General features: G+C 50.7%; 1 protein-coding gene across 1 annotated transcript; it reads right to left on the bottom strand.

The window, feature by feature from the left end:
- Positions 1-208: 208 nt before the first annotated feature.
- On the bottom strand, positions 209-17056 carry MMADHC (metabolism of cobalamin associated D). The gene is made up of 8 exons (XM_054177642.1): positions 17038-17056; positions 16768-16817; positions 12276-12420; positions 11797-12014; positions 10484-10589; positions 8358-8488; positions 3145-3231; positions 209-526 (listed from the first exon to the last, which is right to left on the bottom strand). Exons 2-8 carry the CDS (start codon positions 16774-16776, stop codon positions 332-334), a joined length of 891 nt encoding a protein of 296 aa, XP_054033617.1. The 5' UTR covers positions 16777-16817; positions 17038-17056; the 3' UTR covers positions 209-331.
- Positions 17057-17846: the final 790 nt, after the last annotated feature.

The raw sequence follows: 17846 nt of genomic DNA, 5'->3' as shown, positions 1-17846 counted from the left end.
TGAGACCAACTGGGTAAGAAGTGTGGCTCCTTAGTAAGACAAAGGAGCCCAGGCGGCTACGTGCAGGTAGCTTTCAACTCCTTCATGAGGGAGGGAGAAACTCCCAGCTCAAAAATTCATGTGGCACACCAAAAGCACATCTGTTTGACTGTCATCAATTGATAGCCTAAGTCACATGTGGTGAACACATAACTCACAGAGATGAAAATAAATACCAGCTACTTTTATTATCTGCCTCAACGGGCGGCGTTCCCTGACAACGCTCGGAGAGGAGCATCAAGCAGAGGGATCTTAAGAGGTCAGAAGAACTTGCCAAGCCCCTGGGTGGCTCCTAGTTTCCCCTCAGTTTTCTCATGATGGGGCTGTCAGGGTCAGCATTGGTGAAGATGCTCCCCACAACCACGTGGGTGCCCCAGATGTTGTGCCGGATCACTTTGCAGCAGCCGAGGTCGTCGATGGAGAAGCCCAGGTGGCGATAGCGCTCGTCTGTCTCGAACAGGGTGTTGTTGGTGTAAGGGCCAAAAAACTAAGGGGGGCAAAGAAAAGAGACATCTTCATGGCAAGGAGTATCAGAAAGGACTGGATGAGAAGCTCAATATGAGCTCTCAGCGTGCACTCGCAGCCCAGAAAGCCAATCGTATCGTGGGCTGCATCAAGCGTGGCCAGCAGGTGCAGGGAGGGGATTCTCCCTCTCTACACTGCTCTCATGAGACCCCACCTGGAGCACTGTGGCCAGTTCTGGAGCCCCTAGCACAGGAAGGATCTGGAGGTGCTGGAACACATTCAAAGAAGGGTCAAGAGGATGATCAGAGGGCTGGAGCTCCTCTCCTGTGAGACAACTGGGGCTGCTCAGTCTGGAGAAGGCTCCGAGGAGATCTTACTGTGCCCTTCCAGGATCTGAAGGGGGCTCCAAGAAAGCTGGGGAGGGACTTTTGAGGGTGTCAGGGAGGGATAGGACTGAGGGGAATGGAACAAAACTAGAAATGGGTAGATTGAGACTGGATGTGAGGAAGAAGTTGTTCCCCAGGAGGGTGGTGAGAGCCTGGCGCAGGTTGCCCAGGGAGGTGGTGGAAGCCTCATGCCTGGAGGTGTTTGCAGCCAGGCTGGATGTGGCTGTGAGCAACCTGCTGTAGTGTGAGGTGTCCCTGGCCATGGCAGGGGGGTTGGAACTGGCTGAGCCTTGAGGTCCCTTCTATGATTCTGTGATTGTGTGAAGTGTTTAAAACCAGGCTGGATGAGGCTTTGAGCAACCTGGTCTAGCAGATGTCCCTGCTCATGGCAGGAGTTTGGAAGCTGATGATCTTTAAGGTCCCTTCTGACTTCTGTGATTCTATGAGTTACCCCTTTGGAAAGCAAAAGCTAAGCTCAGGTGTTCCAGCTACACTTGGAGGATATTTTATGTGCAGTTTTATTCATGAAATCAACACAGGAAACAAAGCAGAGCAGCTCTGGTTACAGAACCATGGAGCTGTTTTGGTTGGAAGGGACCTTTAAGATCACCAGGTCCAACCATTAAATCAGCACTGCCAAGGCCACCACTAAACCACGTTCCTCAGCACCACATCTGCACAGCTTTTAAACCCTTCCAGGGATGAGGACTCCAGAACTGCCCTGGGCAGCCTGGGCCAGGCTTTGACAACCCTTTGAGGGAAGAAATTGTCCCTCATGCCCACCCTAAACAATGCCTATGTTCAAACATGATGTGACTTTAACAGCTAGCTCTCTGACAAGAATCTGCTCATGCTTTGACAGAAGCCTTCTCAATTCCCTCTGCTAAGTTTTAAGACTCTTTCTGCTTCACAGATGTCTTGCTAAGAAACTGTCAGCTCCTCCAGGGAGCTGCAGCAAGCCAGTAATGAATGCCAAAGCTGTCTGATAGGAACAAGCTCTTCATTTTTTTCTGGGCAACAAAGATATCATTAATCAGTGTAAAGAGAGTGCTTAAAACCCTCTACCATGGTGTCAGGACTTCCAAGCTACCTCAGGAGTGCATAACCAGCCTATTGTGCAGTGCCCAAGAGCTCTTGGGGGATAAAACTTCTACCATTAACTAAAATTAACTTCATTGTTCAGTCAGGCTCTTCAAAGTGCCAGCTGCAGGGAGAACTGACACAGTATGGAGAATGGTGACCCTCAGCCAGTCTAAGAATTACTCTACAGCAACAGCTTTTGGAACACATGAAAAAAGATGGATTTAACCCATGAAAGGCTCATAGAATGGGTTGGGTTGGAAGGGATCTTGAAGATCATCTAGTTTCAACCCCCTTGGCATTGGCAGGGACACCTCCCCCTAGAGCAGGTTGCTCAAGGCCTCATCCAACCTGGCCTTGAATGCTTCCAGGGAGAGGGCATCCACAACCTCCCTGGGCAGCCTGCTCCAGGGTCTCACCACCCTCACTGGGAAGAGTTTTTCCTACTCTCCAGTCTAAATCTGCCCTCCTCAAGCTTAAATCCATGCCCTCTCAACCTGTCACTACAAACCCTTGTAAAAAGTCCCTTTCCAGCTTTCTTGCAGCCCCCATCAGGGACTGCAAGGCTGCTCTAAGATCACCCCAGAGCCACTGAACAGCCCCAACTCTCTCAGCCTGTCACCACAGGGGAGGTTCTCCAGGCCTCTGATGATCTTCATGGCCTCCTCTGGGCCTTCTCCAGCAGCTCCATGTCCTCGTGCTGGGGGCCTGAGAACTGGATCCAGTGCTCCAAGTGAGGTCTCAGCAGAGCAGAGGGGCAGAATGCCCTCCCTGTCCTGCTGCTGTGACTGCTTTGGATGCAGCCCAGCACACAGTTACCTGCTGGGCTGCCAGAGAGCATTGCTGGCTCATGGGGAGTTTGTCATTAACTGACATCCCCCAAGCCTTTCTCTTAGTATCACAGTATCAGTCAGGGTTGGAAGGGACCACAGGGACCATCTAGTTCCAACCCCTTCCAGTCTCCTCCCCCAGCCTTTCTTTGTGCTTGAGATTGCCCTAACCCAGGTGTAGGACCTTGCATGTGACCCTGTTGAACTTCATGAGGTTGGCTTTGGCCCACCTCTGAAGCCTGCCCAAGTCCCTCTGGATGGATCCCTTCCCTCCAGCTTGGTGTCATCTGCAAACAGCACTGCTGGCTGGGACACAGCAGTGTTCACTGCATCACACAACTTACTGCCAGTCCTGAGGATGGATCAATGAAGTCAGCCCAGTAGCCTTCAGAACAAATTGCATAGCAAATCTCCTTGGCACCATTGATGAACTTGAAGAGAAGGGGCAAAAAAGGGGAGAGAAGGATCTTGAGTGAGATGTTTGTTACAGAGAGAAACACACCAGAGAGCACATCCTGACAGGGAACAAGCACAGATTTCCTTTGGCCTCTACTAACAAAGGAAACAAAATCAGCCTGCCTGCAATAAAAACATTAGTGACATGAGAAGGATCAGAATTCCTGGCACACATCAGGGCTACTCCAACCATGTGGGGCTGAAAAGTGCTCCTTGTGCCACTCAGGAATGGATTAACAGTCTGAACAGGTCCAGGAGCACTTCAGCTTTGACAGCAACTCTCTGGCAGTGAATTGGTGGCCAGGATGAAGGCTGATCTCAAGCTCTCCCATGAGCAAAGCTGTAGGTGCTGTGTCAGTTAACACTGGAGGACAAGCAGCTGATGCTCCTGAAGAGAGCATTTTCAGTGGAGCAATGTGCCACTGATTCCCCTGTTCTGTAACACATCATCAAACCCTCTCTCCTCTGAAGGATCAGTTTCAAAGGCTTTACTGTTTCTTGCCTTTTTAAGCAAACTTTTCACACCAGCTAAGTGGAGAAGGGTTGGGGGTTTTTTCTTTCACCTTTGGAGTTGAGTTGCAGTTATCTGTCAGGCACAGAACAAAATTACAATAGACTAGACTAGACTAAACCAGGTTGGAAAAGACCTCAGAGATCACCGAGTCCAACCTATCACCCAGCACCATCTCATCAACTAAACCATGGCACCAAGTGCCTCAGCCAGGCTCTTCCTAAACACCTCCAGGGATGGGGACTCCACCACCTCCCTGGGCAGCACATTCCAATGGCCAATCTCTCTTGCTGGGAAGAACTTTGTCCTCACCTCCAGCCTCAACCTTCCCTGGCACAGCTTGAGACTGTGTCCTCTTGTTCTGGTGCTGCTTGCCTGGGAGAAGAGACCAACCCCCACCTGGCTACAACCTCCCTTCAGGGAGTTGTAGAGAGCAATGAGGTCTCCCCTGAGTCTCCTCCTCTCCAGGCTAAGCAACCCCAGCTCCCTCAGCCTCTCCTCACAGGGCTGTGCTCCAGACCCCTCCCCAGCTTTGTTGCCCTTCTCTGGACACCTTCCAGCATCTCAACATCTTTCCTAAACTGAGAGGCCCAGAACTGGACACAGGACTCAAGGTGCGGCCTAACCAGTGCTGAGCACAGGGCACAATGACCTCCCTGCTCCTGATGCAGGCCAGGATGCCATTGGCCTTCTTGGCCACCTGGGCACAGTGATGGCTCAGCCTACTCTCAACCAGCACCCCCAGGTCCCTCTCTGGCTGGCTGCTCTCCAGCCACTCTGACCCCAGCCTGTAGCCCTGCATGGGGTTGTTGTGGCCAAGGTGCAGAACCCAGCACTTAGATGCATTCAATCTCCTGCCCTTGGACTCTGCCCATCTGTCCAGCCTGGCAAGGTCCCTTTGCAGAGCTCTCCTCCCCTCTTAACAGATCAACTCCTGCCCCCAGCTTGGTGTCACCTGCAAAAACCCAGCCATCTGTGCTCCTCTACCCTGACCTCTCAAGGCAGGGCACAAAATCCTACACAAGCTGCAGATTCCACAGCATATTGTTTTTCCCCACAGATAAATGAGCGCCACCAAGAGGCCTCAGTTATGTGCTTTTAATCCCCCAGATCAACAGTTTTCAACCCATGTTGTGAGGGTCAGCAGAGAACACTTCTGAAGAAAGCTCCAAATGGAAGGGAGGAAAAACCCCACAGAAGCTGAGATGTGTGATGGTTTTAAAACCACCTAAACATGTCCCAGGTGCAGGTTTCCAGAGCATTAAAGGCACAAAAACATGGAGCTATTCTCTGTCATTAATCCCCTCAGCAGCTCAAGGTTTCAAACTGATAGAAATAGCATTCCAGATGCTCAGCTTCTGGCCACCAATAGTCCAAAACAAGGAATCTCTCACAGTATTCTGCTCCCTCCATCATCCTTTACAGTAACCTGCTCTGTGTTGTGGTGGCTCTGATGATGGACTCCATTTCAAGTGTGCATGGAGTCAGAAATGAAAGCAAGCCACCTGAAGACAGCATCTGAGGCATCACCTTTCTGACCCCAGGGATCAGTGCTGGGCCCCATCCTGTTCAATACCATTATTGATAATCTGGAGAAGGGGATTGAGTCCATCATAAGTAAGTTTGGAGACAACATCAAGTTGGGAGCAGGAGTTGATCTGTTAGAGGGTAGGAGGGCTCTGCAGAGGGACCTTGCCAGGCTGGACAGATGGGCAGAGGCCAACAGGATGGCATTCAACAAGTCCAAGTGCCAGGTGCTGCACACTGGCCACAACAACCCCATGCAGTGCTACAGGCTGGGGTCAGAGGCTGGAGAGCAGCCAGGCAGAAAGGGACCTGGGGGTGCTGGTTGATAGTAGGCTGAACATGAGCCTGCAGTGTGCCCAGGTGGCCAAGAAGGCCAAGGGCATCCTGGCCTGCATCAGGAACAGTGTGGCCAGCAGGAGCAGGGAGGGCATTCTGCACTGTGCTCAGCACTGGTTAGGCCACACCTTGAGTCCTGTGTCCAGTTCTGGGCCCCTCAGGTTAGGAAAGATGTTGAGATGCTGGAAGGTGTCCAGAGAAGGGCAACAAAGCTGGGGAGGGGTCTGGAGCACAGCCCTGGGAGGAGAGGCTGAGGGAGCTGGGGTTGCTTAGCCTGGAGAAGAGGAGGCTCAGAGGAGACCTTATCGCTGTCTACAACTACCTGAAGGGAGGTTGCAGCCAGGTGGGGGTTGGTCTCTTCTCCCAGGCAAGCAGCACCAGAACAAGAGGACACAGTCTCAAGCTGTGCCAGGGGAGGTTTAGGCTGGATGTTAGGAAGAAGTTCTTCCCAGCAAGAGAGATTGGCCATTGGGATGTGCTGCCCAGGGAGGTGGTGGAGTCACCATCCCTGGAGGTGTTTAGGAAGAGCCTGGCTGAGGCACTTGGTGCCATGGTTTAGTTAGTCAGGTGGTGCTGGCTGATAGGTTGGAGTTGATGATCTCTCAGATCTCTTCCAACCTTATTGATTCTATGATTGACTCCATTTCAAGTGTCAATGGAGTCAGAAATGAAAGCAAGCCACCTGAAGACAGCATTTGAGGCATCACCTTTCTGACACAGTCCATCTTTGACCCACTGTTGGAACAACCCCTGGGGAGGGGGTTTTAACAACCACTTGAGATGCAGCACTGTAAATTGAGATTGGGCTGCACCCAACCCTCATTACTTCAGCACAAGCCTCTCACATTAAATTAGTAGGTTTTGAAGGCTGCTTCTAACCATTTCTGAAGCAAAACAAACAGACCATTTGCTTGTGAACTTGCTGTTAGTAACCTTTAGGCCAGGAGGTTACATCCAACATCCTAACACCCCTGCAATGACTGGATTAGACTTGACAGGGAGGTGCACAAGGAAGAAAGATGCCAATTAACATGTAATTAGACCAGATTACAATGCCAAAGCCCAACAGACCAGAAATAATTCAAAGAGAAGAACACACTGCAGTGAAGGGAATGTTAATTTGTGTGTGATCTTTAGGGCTGATCCACCAGACTGCTCCTTCCTGTTTTGTCTGCCTTGACACAGGCCACATATGTCCCTTCCAGGCTGGAAAGGCCAGCACCAGACCATTTCCAAACACAGGTATGACACTCACTACCCAGTGAGTGAAAAGATCCCAGCCTGGGTTTTGAATAGTTTCAGGGGGGGAAAAAGTAAGCTAAGAAATCCTTTCCAGCAGGGATGGACTTCTGAGGTGCTAAAGAATGGCAGCAGTGGAGGACACTGACACCTGCTGGAGTGACACCAAAACGAAGGGAGAGCGTGAAATAAAGTGATTTTCAGAGCCCTCTAGTGGCAACAGAGCGAGAAGAGAAAAGCTCCAAGATGCAACAAATGTCACTTACACACAAGCTAAAAGGATTCAGACTGCTCTGGTTTGAGCTGTAACAACCAGTTCTGCTCAGGGCTGGGACTTCCCAGCTCAGGCTCTGCTCACTGAGGCACTTGATGAAGTTCAGGGCAGCTTGGCACAGCCAGGGGCTGCTTCTAGCAGGCAGAAGCTGATGGGAGAGGTCCTGCCAAGGGCTGCCTGCAGAAAGGCTCTGCCTGAGACTTGCTCCTCTGCACACCAAGGGCACTGCCACAGCTTCTGCCACAGCTTAGGGGGCAGCAAGGCAGAGGTGGCAGCTCTGGGGAGGAGCAGCCAGGACAGGGGACCCTCAAGTGCCCAACAAGGGATTGCAGTCCATGGATACAATCTTCAGGAGCAAGCTGAGGGATCCCCAGGGTCAAGCCTCTTCTTCCCTGGCTGGTGCCCCAGCAGGACTCTGTCCCTTCTGCCTTCCATCCCCATCCCTGTGTTCCTGAATCCACTTCCAGAATTCAGCTCCTGAATCTGGTTCCCATCTGCTGCTGAGGCCAGCCTGGGACTTGCCCAGTGCCTGTCCCCAGCATCAGTGGTGCCAACGGTGCCCTCATTGCCATCAGGGCTTGGCTTCCATGTTGGTTTGTGTCTCTCTGTCTCTCTCCCATGGCATTGTTCTTTCCACCCCAGCTGGTTGAGTTTCTTTCCCAGCCCATCAGCCTTTCTCCCTTCTTCCCTTTCTCTCCCCTTAGGGAAGGCAGAGGGCTTCATGGAGAGCCTCTGGCACTTCTCTGCTGGCCAGCCCAGCCCTGACCACAACAGGAACAAACCCCTCAGGGCAAGCACTTTTTACAGGTAGGATGCACTCACCAACAGCCTCCACTGTGCAATCTCAGATTCCTCAGAGAAAAACAGGAGAGCAGTGAAATCCTACAAAATCCTTTGTACTAAATCCAAACAAAAGGGCAGCAACTATTTTCTCATCTTAACCCCACAACAAACAAGTCTCTCTAATCATTCACTGCAGCAATTTTTACCACTTTTTAGCCCACTTTTGACTCACCCCACTCTAAAGAGCAGAACTTTTGTGTAGAGCACTCCAAAGGCTGGAAAAAAAACCCTTGTGTCCAGTAAGAGAAGACAAGATCAGCTTCAGAAGGCTCTAAAAGCTGACACAGAGGCAGAGATGGAGGGAAATGTGCTCCATTAGCAAAGCTGCACCCAGAAACAGAAAGGTGGTGATGGTGAGGTTAGGCACTTACATTTTCTAACAGCATTTCTCTCTCATCCTCCACTTCCTGACTCCACACAGTCATGTCATGCTTAGTCTTCTGGGTGACAGTTAGCACTGTTAAACAGTTGGCATTCACCTCTGGAAACATTGACTGGAAGTCTAAGGGAAGAAACAAGGAGCAAGTGAGGGCTTGTCCTGACACTTAACTTGTGGTTTTTCACCTTGAGACCCTGCTTCAGAATTTTCCTTTCACTTAAATCCAAGATGTGTCTGGGTGTGAATAGAATACAATAGAATAGAATAGCACAGAATAGCACAAACCAGGTTGGAAAAGACCTCAGACATCATCACCTCCAAACTCTCACCCAACACCATCCAATCAACTCAACCATGGCACCAAGTGCCTCAGCCAGGCTCTTCCTATACACCTCCAGGGATGGGGACTCCACCACCTCCCTGGGCAGCACATTCCCATGGCCAATCTCTCTTGCTGGGAAGAATTTCTTCCTAACATGCAGCCTAAACCTCCCCTGGCACAGCTTGAGACTGTGTCCTCTGTTTCTGTTCTGCCCTCTTGTTCTGTTGTCATGTCAGACCCAGCAGACAACACTCTGGTTTGAAATGCTGACCTGGCTTGTGTGCTGAGTTAGGAACTGGCTGGAGGGCAGAGCCCAGAGAGTGGTGGTGAACGGTGCCACAGCCAGCTGGCAGCCAGGCACTAGTGCTGTCCCCCAGGGATCAGTGCTGGGCCCCATCCTGTTCAGTATCTTTATTGATGATCTGGATGAGGGCATTGAGTCCATCCTCAGTAAATTAGTAGACAAAACCAAGTTGGGAGCAAGAATTGATCTGTTAGAGGGTAGGAGAGCTCTGCAGAGGGACCTTGCCAGGCTGCACAGATGGGCAGAGTCCAACAGGATGGCATTCAACAAGTCCAAGTGTCAGGTGCTGCACTTTGTCCTCAACAACCCCAGGCAGCACTACAGGCTGGGGTCAGAGTGGCTGGAGAGCAGCCAGGCAGAAAGGGACCTGGGGGTAGTGGGTGACAGGAGGCTGAACATGAGCCACCAGTGTGCCCAGGTGGCCTCCTGGCCTGCATCAGCAATAGTGTGGCCAGCAGGAGCAGGGAGGTCATTGTGCCCTGTGCTCAGCACTGGTTAGGCCACACCTTGAGTCCTGTGTCCAGTTCTGGGCCTCTCAGGTTAGGAAAGATGTTGAGGTGCTGGAAGGTGTCCAGAGAAGGGCAACAAAGCTGGGGAGGGGTCTGGAGCACAGCCCTGTGAGGAGAGGCTGAGGGAGCTGGGGTTGCTTAGCCTGGAGAAGAGGAGGCTCAGGGGAGACCTTCTTGCTCTCTACAACTCCCTGAAGGGAGGTTATAGCCAGGTGGGGGTTGGTCTCTTCTCCCAGGCAAGCAGCACCAGAACAAGAGGACACAGTCTCAAGCTGTGCCAGGGGAGGTTTAGGCTGGGTGTTAGGAAGAAGTTCTTCCCAGCAAGAGAGATTGGCCATTGGGATGTGCTGCCCAGGGAGGTGGTGGAGTCACCATCCCTGGAGGTGTTTAGGAAGAGCCTGGCTGAGGCACTTGGTGCCGTGGTTTTGTTGATGAGATGGTGCTGGGTGGTAGGTTGGACTTGATGATCAGAAAGGTCTTTTCCACCCTGGTTAATTCCATTCTATTCTGTTCTATCCTGTTTGTAAATGGTGTGGGAGTTTCAGTTTTCATTTCAGACTATGCATTTTGTAAAATCTTAACTCTACATGACCCTTCTCTGCTGCACATTCTGTGGCACAGATTCACAGAATGGTTTGGGATGGAAAGGACTTTAAACAAACCAGTTCCAATCCTCCAGCCACAGGCAGGGACCCCTTCCACCAGCCCAGGTTGCTCAAGGCCTCATCCAACCTGGCCTTGACCACCTCCAGGGAGAGGACATCTACAACCTCCCTGAGCAACCTGTTCCAGTGTTTCACCACCCTCATTGTAAAGAATTTTCCCCTAATCTCCAGTCTGAATCTGCCCTCACCCAGCTTCAGTCCATTCCCTCTCAGCCTATCACTACCAGCCCTTGTAAAAGTCCCTTCCCAGCTTTCTTGCAGGCCCTTTCCATATTTCAAAGATACAGTTCTTATCTGTCAACAGAAGTGAAACTGTACCTTTTTGGAGCAGCTCAGGACAAGCTTGCACTGCACACTCTACCTTTGCATTTTCAAAGTAGCTTTCAGCATTATTTATTTGCTGCTTCTGTGGAGCATCAGCACCCTGAGGAAAAGGGAGAATGAAAACAAGCTCATCAGTCACAACAGGAGTAACTGTGGACACCACAGAACCCCATCATAGAGTAGAATAGAGTAGAATAGAGTAGAATAGAGTAGAATAGAGTAGAATAGAGTAGAATAGAGTAGAATAGAGTAGAATAGAGTAGAATAGAGTAGAATAGAGTAGAATAGAGTAGAATAGAGTAGAATAGAGTAGAATAGAGTAGAATAGAGTAGAATAGAGTAGAATAGAGTAGAATAGAGTAGAATAGAGTAGAATAGAGTAGAATAGAGTAGAATAGAGTAGAATAGAGTAGAATAGAGTAGAATAGAGTAGAATAGAGTAGAATAGAGTAGAATAGAGTAGAATAGAGTAGAATAGGAATAAACCAGGTTGGAAAAGACCTTTGAGATCATCAAGTCCAACCTATCACCCAGCACCATCTAATCAACTAACCCATGGCACCAAGCACCCCATCCAGTCTCCTCCTAAACACCTCCAGGGATGGGGACTCCACCACCTCTCTGGGCAGCACATTCCAAAGGCCAATCACACTCTCTGGGAAGAATTTCTTCCTAACATCCAGCCTAAACCTGCCCTGGCACAGCTTGAGACTGTGTCCTCTTGTTCTGGTGCTGGGTGCCTGGGAGAAGAGACCAACCCCCACCTGGCTACAACCTCCCTTCAGGGAGCTGTAGAGAGCAAGAAGGTCTCCCCTGAGCCTCCTCTTCCTTCAGGATAAACAACCCCAGCTCCCTCAGCCTCTCCTCACAGGGCTGTGCTCAAGGCCTCTCCCCAGCCTCATTGCCCTTCTCTGGACACATTCAAGTGTCTCAATGTCCTTCTTGAACTGAGGAGCCCAGATCCATTAAACCAAACCCTGAACAAACTCCCAATCCCATTTGGTGAGACTTGGTAAACAACAAGTTTTGCAACTCAGGTTTTCTTTTCCCACACAACTAGGTCACTACTAAAATGCTGTTTGGCTAAGCCAATAAACCCCCATGCCCTAAACCATTTCTTCCTCCTGTAAGGAAAAACACTCCAGCTAAAGGCTGTGTGTACTCTCTTGCTCACCCCAGTTGAAATTCCCCTTTCAAAGCCACCCAGAAGAACATCTTTCTTTTCATGTCAATGAGGAATAAAGTTCAGTTCTGCTTCACTTCAGACAAGAAATACCAGTTCCACATAGAACAAAACCTGTTCTTACCTGAAATTCATTCATGTATTGTGCCATGACAAATTCATGCCTCTCACTTGCAGAAGGCTCTGCTAATATATCAGGCAGGCTTGCTGAAACTTGGGGCTGCTTCTGAGAGGCAGTGCCATTTAGGTGACAGTCAAAGCCAATGTTACCAGGCAGCTGGAATCTCTGGTCCTGAGGACCAAATGGACCCATTACTTCATCTGGCCAGACAGTTCTGGGACCTGTAAAAGTCAAGGCCTTGCTTTAGTCATCACATCTGAAAATGGACAGGAAGAAAAATTGGGGGGAAAAAAAAAAGAAAGGAGAAACCAAACCAAATCCAAACCCTCTCCCATGCAAGTGTCTGCAGCTGATCACAACCAGCCACAGTGCTCAAGTCAGGGCCCTGACATACAAAGCACACTTCAGGCTTCCCCCATTTCCATGGGGGCAAAGCTGGGATAGCACAGGGATTCAAAGACAAGGAATTTGCTTTTTCTTACACAAATCAGGAGGTGTGGCAGCAACATGAGGCTCATCTGAGCCAGAGGAACCTGCTGTAGAAAAAGCCTTGGGATTTACAACTCTTTTGACTAAGGAATAAAACCCTGGCAGGTAGGTGACCAATCTGGCTCTGTTACAGAGCACCTGAGAAGAGAAACACAAAGTAAGTATTACACAGCAAAGAAAAAACCACCCAACCCCACTATTAGTTGAAGTGCAGCTTTGTGGAATCACAAGAGAAACTTTCAAGCTTCATTAATTGACATTTCCAATCATGCTCAATGGTGTCTGTCTAAAGCCCCCATTTAAAAGGAGTTGATTATTGCTTTTCTGTCTCACTTGCCAGAGTGTAAACAAAGCCACAAAAACCACTTAGTGGAAGGTCTCCTTGGGAGGAAAAAGAAAGGTTCAATAGCACCACTGAAACTCCCCAACCCAAACTAAGTTCTGGAGGAGGACTGTTTCCATTGTCCCATGCATGCCCTTTTGGCCATGACTGGCACAATTCAATCACAGGACTGGTTATCAGAAATTGCCCCCACATGCTGTTTAGTAAGTAAATGCTGATATCCAGGATGTTTGCTTCAGTCTCTCCCTCTGCTGGGAGGCCAGGCTGAGAGGGTTGGGCTTGCTCAGCCTGGAGAAGGCTGCAGGGAGACCTTCTGGTGGCCTTGCAGTGCTTCAAGGGCTGAGCAGAAAGCTGGGGGCAGACTTTTGAGCAGGGCCTGTTGACAAGAGGTGATGGTTTGAACTAAAAGAGGGAGATTCAGACTAGAGAGAAGGAAGGAATGCTTGACACTGAAGTTGGTGAGATACTGGCCCAGATTTGTGGTAGACAACCCATCCCTGGTGCCACTGCAGGTTAGGCTGTGTGGGGCTCTGAGCAACCTGCTCCAGCTGCAGCTGTCCCTGCTGCCTGCAGGGAGGTTGGACTAGATGAGCTTTAAAGATCCTTTCCAACCCAAACCACTCAATGAATCTACAATAGTCACTGCAGATTAGGGTCTACAACTCTAGGTGGGGACATTTCAGCTTCTTTCCACAAAGGTTTAAACATTAAACATGTGAACAGTTAGTTCAGCCCAGTGTTTTTCACTTTTGCAAGCTCAGCACTCTCCCATATTTACAAACAAGTGTAGCTGCAAACAGATCATCACCACAGCAGCCAAAAATCACCAACAGGGAGGTTGCAGCCAGGTGGGGGTTGGCAATCACCAATAGAACAAGAGGACACAGTCTCAAGCTGCACCAGGGGAGGTTTAGGCTGGATGATAGGAAGAAATTCTTCCCAGCAAGAGAGATTGGCCACTGGAATGTGCTGCCCAGGGAGGTGGTGGAGTCACCAGCACTGCAGGTGTATAGGAAGAGCCTGGCTGAGGCACTTGGTGCCATGGTTTAGTTGATTAGATGGTGTTGGATGATAGGTTGGACTTGATGGTCTCTGAGGTCTTTTCCAACCTGGTTAATTCTATCCTATCCTATTCTAAACCATGAAACCTTCATGAACTCTGTGGTCTTGGCATACACCAGAAAATCTGCTTCACACCATGGAGCTTGCTGTCAACTCCCAACTGCTGAAGATGATCCTGTAACAGAAACTGATTCAGCCACACAGCAAACAGAACAATGATGCAATGCTCTCTGCCCAAGCAAGCTAAGGAGCTCAGCAACAGGGTCCCAAAGAACCAGAGGCTCCCTGCCACAAAGACTCACTGTGAGGCCCAGTGGCAGCATCCAGAGTAGGAACATGAGCAGCTGGTGCTGAGGTTTTCTTGTTGGGTTTGTGCTTTGTTCTGGCTTTTGTTTTAAAGAAGTATGATTGAAGTGAAAACTCTTGATCTAGACTTTATGCTTTTTAAAACAGACTGACAGTGCATTTGCACTGAAGAACAACCCATCACATGCTCAAAACATGCTGTGAAAGGGTAATGTAATAAGAAACAATTGGGGGGGGGGGGGGGGGGGGGAAAGCTTCACTCTGGCACAAAGCTGCTAATAACTTTGCTTACAGCTGCACAAAAGCATGCACTAGGAGGTCTGTGGGCCATAAAACTTGGATTTTCCAGGTGAGGGAAAAGAAATGTTGAGAAACTGACACACAAAAAAATTAACTATTTTCCTGAAGTGCTGTTTCATTGAGTCTGGAGAAGTTTATCCCTGTGTGGTGCACACTAAAGCTGGATGCAGCAGGGCTGCTCCAAAAACTAACTGAGAAAGTGCCAATATTTGTTTGTTGAAAACTCTGCTCAAAAGATCAGGATCTACATCAGCAAGCATCAGCTTCTTGCACACAAAGTCTCTACAGGCATCAGATGCTTGATTGTTTTGAGTTACAGTATCAGTCAGGGTTGGAAGGGACCACAAGGATCATCTAGTTCCAACCCCCCTGCCATGGGCAGGGACACCCCACACTAGATCAGGCTGGCCAGAGCCTCAGCCAGCCTGGGCTTAAACACCTCCAGGGACGGGGCCCCAACCACCTCCCTGGACAACCCATTCCAGGGCTTCACCACTCTCATGGGGAAGAACTTCCTCCCCACCTCCAGCTTCATTCCATTCCCCCTAGTCCTATCACTACCTGAGAGCCTGAGAAGTCCCTCTGCAGCCTTCTTGTAGCCCCCTTCAGATACTGGAAGGCCACAATGAGGTCACCTCAGAGCCTTCTCTTCTCCAGACTGAACAGCCCCAACTCCTTCAGTCTGTCCTCAGAGCAGAGCAGCTCCAGCCCTCTGCTCATCCTCGTGGCCCTTCTCTGGACACCTTCCAGCACCTCCAGATCCCTCTTGTGCTTAGGGGCCCCAGAACTGGATGCAGTACTCCAGGTGGGGTCTCACCAGAGCTGAGTAGAGGGGGAGAATCAACTCCCTTGCCCTGCTGGCCACACTTCTCTTGCTGCAGCCCAGGATTGGCTTTCTGGGTTGCAAGTGCACATTGAGAGCTCATGTTGAGCCTCTTGTACACCAGCACCCCCAAGTCTCTCTCCTCAGGGCTGCTTTCCAGCCAGTCCCTGCCCAGACTGGATTTGTGCCTGGGATTGCCTCCACCCAGCTGCAGGACCCTGCACTTGGTGTTGTTGAACCCCCTGAGGTTGGCTTGTGCCCACCTCTCCAGCCTGTCCAGGTCCCTCTGGATGGATCCCTTCCCTCCAGCTGTCTGATGCACCACACAGCTTGGTGTCATCAGCAAACCTGCTGAGGGTGCACTCAGTGCCACTGTCCATGGCACCCACAAAGATGTTGAACAACACAGGTCCCAGGACTGATCCCTGAGGAACTCTGCTTGTCACTGGCCTTAAATCAAGTGTTTACAGTTGAAGCCTTAAGCTGCCTCACTGTAAACCACTTCCAGGTTTAAAGGGTCCCTGTGACAACAAAAGCCTGCTGATTCCACCTGAAAGCCTTTTCCCCTTGCAATTGCTCTTTGAATAATGACCATATTGCAGACAAAACAAACAACTACACCTGGCATAATTACAAGATGATAACCACAAGACCATTTTGACAAACTGACACTAAAAGAGGTAACTATTTTCCTGAAGTGCTGTTTCCTTGAGTCTGTAGATGTTGATCCCCGTGTGGTGCACACTAAAGCTGGATGCAACAGGGTTGCTTCAAAAACTAGGTGAGCAAGTGCCAGGATTTGTTTAAAACACTGTTCAGAAGATCAGGATCTACATCAGCTTCTTACACACAAAGTCTCTACAAGCATCAGAGGCACAGTGAGATGCTTGACTGTCTCGACTTCAATCAAGTGTTTACAGTTGCAGCCTCAAGCTGCCTCATTGCAAACAGCTTCCAGGCTTAAAGGGTCCCTGTGACAACCAAAGTCTGCTCATTCCACCTTTTCCCCTTGAAACTAATGATGATACTGCAGAGGAAACAAACAATTACACCTGACATAATTACAAGAAAAAGATTGTTTGGGTGGGTTTTTTCCCCTCCCCCCCCCCCCTTATAATTAGCATCACTTAAGCTGGAGATGTTAGTGTTAATTACAGGCGTGCTGGCTGCGCTGACTGATGCAAATATTTATGTACTCAGCTTTACACAACTGGCAGAAGCCAGTAAATTATTCCTGTCTCCGTGACAACACTTTAAAAAGTCAGTAAAGGGTGGCTTTGATCGCTTAGTTGGGAAGCAAGCTGTTGAAACTGCGTGTTTAACCTAAACCTTAAGCACCAAACCAAAGCCCGCCCTACCTAAGCCTCACTTCGATTCTTCCCACGATAACCCACAGAAATTGGTTTGAATGGCAATAATATGACTAATTGAGACGAACCTGGGTAGAACTCGGATGTTTAGCAACGTTTCCTTAGAAGCGTAATGATTTCTAGGCAGCTTTAGAAGGGGAAACAAACCGCCCCCAACACCAAGCGGTGCTCTGCCTCCCTCCCGGGACGAGGCAAGGGCCGGCTCTGCACCCACCCGCGTCCTGCCGAGCCGGAGGGGAAGGTGCCCACAGCACTCGGGAGACAAGACCTGCGTTACTCACACTGGCCATTGCAGACGCTGGACTCCCTCTCGCCTACAGGCCTGGCTGTCCTGGAAGAGAAGGGAACGCACTGGCCTCCGAGGCACTGCCCAGCCTCGCCTCCCGCCCCTCACCCCGACCGGCGGGGCCGATCACCCTCCGGCTTGCCCAAGCGCGGTCCCGCAAAGGCAGCGCGGCGCTGCCCGCTCGCTCCGGGCCCGAAGCTGGCAGCCGCGGGCGACGGGATGGAAGCGGGAACACCGGGAGCAACAAACCCCTCGCACCGCTCACCTCTTCCTGCAAAATGGCGCCGGCCGCCGGCCCCCTCCCGGCGCGCCCGCACCCGCCCCCAAGCCCAACGAGTCGATCCGCCGACACCTCGATTAAGCCCGTCGCGTGTGCGGACAGCGACAGGCGGGGCGAGTCGTTCTGTGATCAATTGCTCGGGGCTGGGGACGGGGCGGTGGAAGGCCCGGAGGGGAGCAGCCGGGGCCGTGTGGGGCGGTGGAGAGGCCCCATGGGGAGAGTGTGGGGAGCGCTGCGCCCGGAGCTGGGCTTTCTCTTTCCCTCAGCACGCCGAAGGACTCCTGTGGGGGCTCCTCGGAACCGTGGTGTCAGCAGCGGTTCGCCTGGTGCAGTACCCGCGGGGTGCAGCAGGAGTCAGTCGCGGAATGAGAACCGAGCTGCGCTTACACCGTAACCCCCTTCCCCTCGGCTGAGGCTTGCTGGGGCCGGCGAATACAATAAAGCCGAAAACGAATAAAAAGAGAGGGTGTTGTTATTGAAGAAAATGGAGGGGGAGCTTTCTGGGCCAGCGAAAGGCTGGGAAGGCGACGGGGATGGGGAGCGTGGTGCCACCTCTGCCAACGAACTGCCTGGCGCTTCAGGGGGCTCTTAAATAGTTGTTCTACTGCGCAGGAATAAAACTCATCTTCCATGAACCGGAGGTTTTTCCTTCTTGTTTGCTTGTTCGTTGTTTGGTTTGTGTTTATATTTTTTTTCCTTTGTGGCAAAGCTTCATTTTCCCACCATGTCTCCTTGGGCCGAACGGGGAGCTGGGGGGATCCCAATTAAGCCCAAGAAGAAAAGGAGCTGGTCCC

This window comes from Dryobates pubescens, chromosome 2, assembly GCF_014839835.1.
Source record: "Dryobates pubescens isolate bDryPub1 chromosome 2, bDryPub1.pri, whole genome shotgun sequence".
Classification (NCBI taxonomy): Eukaryota; Metazoa; Chordata; class Aves; order Piciformes; family Picidae; genus Dryobates; species Dryobates pubescens.
Note: the sequence above shows the minus strand (reverse complement) of the source record. Positions and strands in the feature narration are given on the sequence as shown.